This window comes from Larus michahellis, chromosome 4 (genome assembly GCF_964199755.1).
Source record: "Larus michahellis chromosome 4, bLarMic1.1, whole genome shotgun sequence".
Lineage (NCBI taxonomy): Eukaryota > Metazoa > Chordata > Aves > Charadriiformes > Laridae > Larus > Larus michahellis.
In genome coordinates, this window is record NC_133899.1 from 30,901,842 (window position 1) to 30,910,945 (window position 9,104).

The following is a 9,104-nucleotide window of genomic DNA, read 5'->3' on the forward strand; positions in this document are numbered from 1 at the left end:
AGTTTTCCACTCTGTTACCTAAAGGAAGCCAAGAACTTGGGCTTAAATATGCGAAGGTTGTTATCCATTTTACTGTAAGTTAAATTCCACGTTAGCCAACGCATCTGCAACACTGCGTGCACCACGAATGCTACCATGACTAGGAATCTGGGCTGCCTTGCTGTGCTGCTCAGTTCCTGTCAGAGCTACAGGGCTCATTATTTGCTGCGTTACTTTACATTATTTGCTACATTATCAGCATTACTTCTCTATAGGCTAAAAGCGAGGAGGCAGCAGGCGGAGCATTCCATCTCAGAGGCATATCCCTGAGATCACCAGGGCCGTAGAGTGGCTGCATTGCCTTTGGCTTAGGAATGTACCTGTAGACCTTGTTGAGCCTTCGCCGTACTGTCTTTTCAGAAGGGGAGAGGTGTCCGAATTGTCCCCCTTTTCCTTTGAATGTGAGTGCCACTCTTCAAGCATGTTCAGTGCAAAAAACTTGCTTCTTGGAAGTATGTCTGGTAATATCCCATTCAATCCACTCTTCAACGTGTTTATTGGACTCTGTTAATAATTCTCAAAAAGCCTTCAAAGTCTTAGTGTGGGGTGAAGTTCTTCCTACAAATAGGTCTCAACCATATAGCTAATATTTGATATAATGCAGGCCCTTGAGCAGAGACGTTGTTCTTTTTCATAATGTTCTGGTGATGTCTCTGTCTGCAAATCTGCAGACTTCACAGTGACCTTTCTACCTTCCACTTAGGAACGAGAAACTAGATGAGTTCCTCATGGCCCTGCTCTTCTACCTATTTTTTTACCTTGAAAAGATCGCCCTGGAAAAGAAACGCAGTTCCTTGAGTTCGTGAGTACAAGTCTTTAGGGGTGTAGGTACGCAGAGCTTGCCCCAGAAAATCTGGAATCACAGAGCAGTCTTTCATGTCAGAATCTGTGGGATTCTGCATATGAGCAAGGACTGCTTGCTATACTGTCCCAGTCTATATATGGAATACTAAGGAGAAAACATCCTTGGTCTCACCGTTTATGTCTCCCGTCCCCTTGTCCTCTGTGCTCTCCTGGACATAGGCTCCTCTGACTATGTAGGGAGACAGATTTTCTGGGAGGATTTGAATCTCGCTTTGCCCCAGCCTTGCCCTGAGTGGCATGCACTGCTGTTCACGGGGCATGGCATCACCGTAGTCGCCCTTTCAAGATGGTGGCTGGATCCAGTCCTGCTGCAATGGGGTCACCAAATAATTTGGCTCCTCAAGGCAATGCTGCAATTTGAATAAATCATTACTACCACCAACGTTAAATCTGTGCGAGTGCCCTGGATCAAATTACCACCTCTTAATGCCATTTCCCAGCAATAACATTCCTATCCAGTCATTTTTCTTGCTTGCAATACAGAGCACCAAATCGTTGCAACTGAGTCTGCTGGGTGTTAATTTGTGCTGTGGGTCACCTTGCTTTAAGACTTCATTTCTAAATACTTTGCAAAGCAGGTTCAGTTGACTCTTAGGTGCTAGAAACATGTTAGGACATGAGGAATATCTGCTAGGAAAGCAGTTCCCGAGTAAGGGTGTGTGACCACACTTGCTACCTTGCAGAGTGGAAGTGGTGGTGCCAGGGGCATAGTTTAGGAGTTGCTGTGTTAGAGGGTTATATGCCTCGGGAGGAAGCATTGCAGAGATACAAACTATGATTGTAAGAAATGTCAGTGTTTTTCTGGAGTCTATAATAGTCTCTGTGAATTCATCGACCATTTTCTTAAATTACTTACCTCACAGTTCATGAAGCCTTGACATAAAAGGGGCTGATTTATCTGGATTGAAAAAAAGACTGTTGGAGGGTTGATGGCCTTAAGGAATTGATTTGTTCTATATCCATAGATTGACAGGTGTTTCTTCCATTGTGCAAGGAATAACTCATAAATAAAGAAAACCATCAGCGTAGTTTCACACGCAAAGGTCGTAGATTCAGTTGAGGTACTCTGGGCTGGTAAAGGACAAGGAGGCCACCCTGTCAGCCATGACATCTCAAAATGGCTCATATCGTCTATTGGTGTGGCAAATACAGAAACAGACTGAAACGAAGAGGAGTATGGACCTATTGCAATACAGGGTTATGTTTCCTGGATCCAAGGGACTCTGGCTAGTGGGTATCAGCTACAAGCAAGCATTGGATGAACCCTGCCAGGAGAGACTTTTCAGTGTGTTCTGGCATGCAGTGCTCCCAAAGTGACCCCTGCCCTTTGGTGGGAAACACATACTGACTCTCTGCTTCCCAAAGGGATATTCTACAGTACTGTTTTATTTACATTCATTACCTCCCCTGAAGGGAAGCGGCTTGCTTGTCGGGATTACCTGCATGCAGCGTAACATCAGAGAAACTTAAAAAGACACCATGCAGAAGCAGGAAGTCAGGATATTGATCTACTGAAGTATAAATATAGGGAAAGAAAGTAAAATGAAAAAAGGCAATTTCAGGTCCTATTTAATATCGAAGTTCATCCTTAATTGTTCTAGTGTCTTAGCTGACCTGGAGAAGCAGAGGGATATTAAACACAGTGTGAAGAGTTTTCTGACACTGCATCTTCTTTCCCTGTTCAAGACCTCCTATTTCCTCTGTTACCCACTTGGTCTAATTCCAAACTCGGTATGTGCTATATTTCAAATCAAATGTAGCAAGGACTATCCTTTTCCTCCTGTGGAGTAAAGTTCTGGAATGGTTTTCCACTAGGAAGTAGTGGGGACAGGCAACAAACCTACTTTTTTTCTGAAGGTGTAGCTCTGTGAGCTTGTGAAAGGGATTTTATGACTACATAATAGAATCATAATGACAGAAAATTACACTTGTGATAAGAATCCTTGGGTTTGTGATACGCTGATGTATTTGAGAGAATGTGAAAGAAGATTGCATAGCCATTTGTTTTCCTATATCTATCCCACATAAATCCCATGCTCAGGGCTGTTGCTAGTGGCCTGCTTAGGAAGAAAACTCCCTCCCCCTTCCTCCAAGATGTAATTTAGTTTCATACCCTTTTTTGCTTGCCTATGTAGTACTGGCTATGTGCCACAAGTAGAGACAGACTGGAGGCAAGACGTGTCGGTACCATTTCATGTGTCTTGTTAGTGACACCTATAATTTGCTCCCAGTTAATCTGACAGACAGATTATTTGGAGACTGGGCTTGGTGACCCACCTAGTCCTTTATCAGCCTGATGTTCCTATATGACAGACACATCCAATGTCTGTGCAGTCCTCGAGCTGCTCTTTTTGTAGACCCTGTGTGATAACCTAGTAACATAGAAAACAGTGCTGGTTATTCCTGCTCCTAGTTGGTATTTTTTGGAGTTCCTGCCATTTGGGCTGCCTGTGAGAGGTGCCTAACTCATCTGCTGGGACTACTCTTGTCCACAGGGAGCCAGGCCTGATGGCCTGAAAACCTCCTCAGCTGTCTCGAACCTAGACCATGTAGCAGTATCAGTGTCCACAGTGCCTAAGATGTCTAAGACCGCCCTGGCTTCAGAAGTTATTGCTTCTGTGCATTAAACTTTCTTTAGAAAAGAAAGTATTGGAAGGGGGTCCTATCAGAGAATGTCAGGATGAATATGGACATATTTGTCTTCTTGTGACTTTGTCTTTTGTTGATGCTGTGCTGATTCTTTGTAAATCTAAGTCTGAGGCTTTCCTGGCTTCTTCTGGGTTCAGGAAGATCTTGTAACTAACTTCAAAAACAACCAACCAGTCTTCCAAAGCAGCGGGGATGAAGCATTCCCCGACTGGAGACAGCTTGGGAGTACTCACTTCTGAAATATGTGACTCTAAGAACAAAAACTCAGCAGTGGTGGATGAGACATGAATGGAACAAGGGCTATTATTTCTGTCCTGTATTTTCTTTCCCCTTTAGTTTCTGTCTGTTTCTGCTTCCAACACTTTCATGTCTTTTGAGGAAAATCTGCTGGATTTTATGAGCAATTATCCTTGAGAAGCCCAGAGTAATTGTCCTAATTTATTAAAGGTGGGTTGTGTAGGAAGCTTTGGAGCTGGAGGCAATCAGGGAGAGGACAGATAAAAAAACCCAACTCTCCCGAGCGTGAAAGGAGGCTGGTAACTTTTAGGCCGGCAGCGCTCCCAGGCACCGGGAGACAGTCGGGTGGATTACAGGGGAAGCAGAGGAAACAGAAAGCTCTTTGGTTTGGCATTTCCTTCGTGTTTGATCTGAATTGGTTTAAAATACAGGTTTGTGGTTTTAGCCATTCCTGTTTAGAGGCAGTCCCAAAAGTGCTTCGTGTGCCTTTCTGAAGAGAAGTAAGTGCTGTCTCTGAATGAGCCAGACCCACCGCTCCAGGCCACCCGGTGACAGAGCCTGCGCCCACAGATATCTAAATGCACCTCCAGGACTTTTATGCAGGCTGCTAAAAGGGTTCATAAGCTATGCAGGATCAAAGACAGCAACCTGACAGGTTGTGGGCATGCAGCTTTTAAGTTGTCTGGGGCAAGAGAGACTGTCTGGGCCTAAGCCCCAGGCCTTGCAGCCCCACCAGCATTGCCAAGCTGTGCTGGAAGCATCTGAGCCCAGCCTGGCTGCAGAGGGGTCCCCTGACAGTGGGGTCAGGCAGCGTCTTGGTTTATGTGCATGAAAATCATGCCTGGTTCTCAGGACCAGTCACTCTTTCTAGCATCCCTTCTGTCCAGAGCACCTTCCCTGAAAACCTTTTTCTCTTTTTGTTTTAAACAGCACTATGATATTTTTAGAGAAGAAAGAAATGGACGACGTGTTGGCAAAGTTAGCGGTGGCCAGGATTCACCTTGCCATGGTGTACTGTAACTTTATCCTTGAACGAGGCATGGCACGGCAGCGCCACATGCCTGGTGGAAAGTAAGCCAAGGAAAGCTTTCCCTTCTGGGCACCCTCTCTAAGTCAAGGACCACAGCAGCCCAGTGCAAAGGACCCTGTTGAGTGGCATAAGTGAATATCCAGGGTAACAAATGTCTTCTGATCCAAGGAGTCACAGAGGGCTATGGGACCATGAGACAGAGAAGTGTTTTGATCTCCCTGCAGCACAGCCTGTTAACTAACTCCAAAAGTGTTTCTGATGAGCTGTTGCCAACTGATCTGGCCACAACAAGTTGCAGCAGAGCTCTGGATACCAGACTGGAAAGCTCTATCCCTGGTATGCGGAAGCCTTGCTAGATATACAGAACACGAAACTTTGATGGGTTCAACATGAAAGTCAGCAGGGCAAGAAGCAATGCCAGCCCTGGCTCTTACCCCTGCCACTTCCACTTACTACATCTTGAAAGCAAATGGTTATGTACCTGCTAGTTGCCACTGATCCTTGCATAAAATTCCTCTTATGCCAAGTCTGAGATAGCATAAGACCAGTCTAGCAAGTGAAGGAGACTATGTTCCTGAAGGGCAGCAAGTGCAGTAGAGACAAGAAGAGGTTGTGCTTGGGCATTGGAAGTGTAGGACTTCTATCTCTGAGCAAGGACGTCAGTTCATGGCTTTTTCAGAGTGGTGAAGACCAACTTTTCTTCAGATGTGATGATCCCAGCAACAAACAGAAAGGGGAGAGAAACCTGTAGTGGGAATTAAAAAAGAAACTGAAGAAGACAGGAGAATGGGAGGGTGTTTGAAAAGGCAAAGAAACAAAACGAATGATGAGGACAAGAAAAGAGGAGTTTTAACAGGTGATGAAGTTCTTGTGATTTAACGCTGGCCAGCAACTAAGCACCACAAAGAGTAGCTAGTGGAAGGAGATTGTAATGACAGAAAGATCACACACCGTGCTAGTGTTAGGGATTCTTTCCTCAGCCACGTTTCCTGCACAATGTTTCCTTTCCCTGTCAGTAGAAAGGAGCTGGCAGTCCCCACCCAGTACCCCAGTCCCATGGGATCTTCTCAGAGCAGTTTCAGGCATTTTTTTTCAGTCAGTTGGTGTGAAACTGCTGCCAGTCCCCCAGAAGAGTCACAAGCATTCACCTGCCTTCCTGCAACAGGGCTCCAGGCAGCCTTGCTCCTGGCTGGGGTGGGGAAACCTGGGTTTCCTTCTAATCAAGAGGAGAAGTTAACCTGTGAAATGATGGAGTCAAAGGGGAGCTGAAATTGCAGTCCCATCAGGGCTTTCATTTTAGTGTGCCCCATCCCACAAGACGCTGGAACCTCAGAATTAGGAATGTGTTCCCTCTTGTCCTGGCACATCAGCATTTCGCCAGGCACTCCTGGGAGCAGCCTTCTATGCCAAATCCCTGCTTCCAGGTTCCTGCTGAGCAGAGGCATCCTCTTAACCTTCTTGTTGGTTGGACAGGGAGGGTCATGACAGCATTTCATTGTTTCTGTTGGGTGGCCCTAATATCTGCACTTATGAGACTTGGAGGAACTTACTGCAGAAAGTAACTCGAATGCAAGAACTGGATGGAGCTGGATAAAACAGCCTGTCGTATACCCAGCTAGTTAGCTCTGCTGCCTCTTCATGCACTCGTATTGCCTGGTGGGTGGGAATGTGCAGGATTGAGGCAAGCAAGAGGTCTAGTGGCAAAAATCCCAGCAGCATGGGAGTGAGAGAAGAGAGATGAAAGAAGAAACTGTGTTCTTTAATATTTCCATCACAGTGGGGGTTAGAGTCTGGCAGCGGGTTGGTATGTCGGTGTCCAGGCTGTGAAAACACACAGGCTAGAAAAGAGCCGTGTCTTAAAGCCTTCATGATGTCAGTTGCTGTACGAAGAGAGACCTCACTGTGTTACACATAGCAGAGTGGCAGTAGCTGACTGCAGCTGACGTCAGAGTTAGTCTAATGCTGAGTGTGTTATAATATTGCCATACCATACTGTAATTATATAAATATAATCTTTTTCCAGGCTGAGACTCGGTTTAGCCTTAAATGTTATCTGGATCCTCCCAGACCATTATATGAACTGCCAAAAACAAGAGCTGAGGGACAGAACTGATTAACACTCCTGATTATAAAAGATGGTTAGGAATTTTTTGAGCACACGTGTTTTTGCATGGGAAAGGTCCTTCATCAAAACAGAAACTGTGATGAGGGTTACCTTTGATGAGTTGTTTTTTTTTTTTAATCTGAAAAATGTTTAGATTAGAAAGCTGAGAAACTATTGATAGTGTACCATCCCCTGGTTTTACTATATTTTCTTATAACCCAACTACGGGTTCATGATGGTGTTGAAGCTTTTGCTTTTCACTCTAATTCACCATAGCAACATTTTAATGAAATCTTATACTGTGTTGGTAAACTTCTTTCCCTTCCAGATCTGCCAAATGACTTGTGTGTTCATATGAATTTATTGATTTTTTATGTAAAGGTTTTCTCTGAAAGTTTAAAAAGGGAGGCTTAGGTGGAGAACATCTTCATCTTAACAATTTACATGATTTGTAAAACGCAAGCATTAAAATCCTATCTTGATACTATCCCAGACTGGAATTTGAGAGTTACTCCAGACCTGTTATTTGTGTGTGTTAGCATTAGTCCTTTTGTGCCTCCAATGCCGAGGAAGGAATAGGTGTGTCTGGCTTTCTCCTTTCAAGTTGATTGAGGTTGTGCAACCTTTTTGTGGTGCCAGTTTCCTTATGGGCATTTGTCATAATGGGAAAAATACAGCGTGTTCCCAAAGCTGCATGCATCAATGGCGCAAACACAGTCGAGCCGGCCCTTGCTGCTCCTTGAAGCTGGTTTGATGCACTGGCAATTACAGTCATGGCCGTGGTGGAAAGCTGTGGAGCTGCTAAATGGCACAGGAAGCATTTCTTCCCTGTGTGCCCCTATGCACAACAGTAGTGCTTGTAGATGTCTGAAGTCACTATCATCTTGCATCCAAGCCCCACACGTACTGCACCATCTGCCCTTGGCTGTGCTGTTGTCCTCTTTTATGCATGAACTCATGTCTGAGAAATCAGTGTCACTATATTTCTAGAAGGCATGATGCTCTTTGCTCGCTTCTTCATGTTTCTTACAAGTCCTGTCCTGAATGTTGTTGCAAGTTTGGTGTTTTCCTGACCCTTTCTGTATTTTCCTAGGTAATTAGCAACTGTGCCCTAGACATGGGAGGTGCCTCCTAGTTCAACACTTATTTTAGGAAACTTTACTCTCTTTGCTTAATATCTCACCTCAGGGAAGAAAGCACTGGGAGAAAGAAGGGTGGAGACCCCTGGCCTTATTTGACTCTATTAGCGTTATTTTCTGTTGCCAGCCTGCACATAGGTTTCTCTGCGCAAGCTCTGTAATGTTAAAAGGTGAAGCTGTGTTTCACATTTAGGTTTAAGAAGCTGGGGCCACTTTAGGTTTCTCCACTCTGGTATTCTGAAGACAGAATATGGTGCTTTACCAGAATTCATAAGGACTCAAAAGCATCAGAGTTGTTCTGGGAGTTTTGCTTTGGCAAACGGCCATGCCATGCTTGCAGAGTCAAGCTTCTGTGAAGTGTCAGCAGAATTATGGCTGGTGGGAGCCAGGTAGGGAGATACATGGTCTTCTTGATCAAAAAATCAATAAAGAAAAGTCCAAAGATGGTAAATAGGGCTCTATCTGCATGGTCTGCTCTGCATTGATGTTTCTGAGGTGATGGCAGCTGGGGATACACTAGATGTGTGGAACACGTGATGTTATCAGGAAGATAAGGGACATGCCAGGAGTTGGCGAATTGATGTGGAGACAGGTTTTCCTGTGCACCTGGCAGGACCAAGCCAGATCTGTGGGGATCTGTAGGTTAGCATGGAAAATTTGGTTTCATTTCCATGAGGGTGGGTTGTGCCATCTCCAGGAGAACTGAGTGGCTGCTGGGATGTGTGCACCACCCTCTGCTTTAATGACTGTTTCAATGATGTACAGTCATTTGGCTTTGTGTGAGAATCCCTGGGCTCAAGTGGGTGGTGAGAGCATCTCTCAGGCTTCCACTGGGCAAATTGCTGCGTCGTTAATAAAGGCCCTTTGTCGTTCTTGGGCATGTTTTACGTTTCGTCTTGGAGATACATCAGGCATCTCCTTCCTAGTTTTCAAGTTTATTGTCTCAGCATTGGCCTGGCTTGGTGCGCTCGGTAACTCTGCTAGTTGCTCTCACAGTGATGTCAGGAAGAGTTTTTTATTGACTTCAGTGGCAACTGGGTTA

The 9,104-nt window shown here is 45.0% G+C and overlaps 1 protein-coding gene across 1 annotated transcript in view; it reads left to right on the top strand.

The window, feature by feature from the left end:
• Positions 1-5,621, top strand: part of ZBTB1 (zinc finger and BTB domain containing 1) — a 55,809-nt gene extending 50,188 nt beyond the window's left edge. The window contains exons 5-6 of the mRNA XM_074583773.1: positions 743-841; positions 4,720-5,621. Of these exons, the coding sequence (XP_074439874.1) occupies positions 743-841; positions 4,720-4,864 (244 nt within the window). The 3' untranslated portion in view covers positions 4,865-5,621. The remainder of the gene's footprint in view (positions 1-742; positions 842-4,719) is intronic.
• Positions 5,622-9,104: the final 3,483 nt, after the last annotated feature.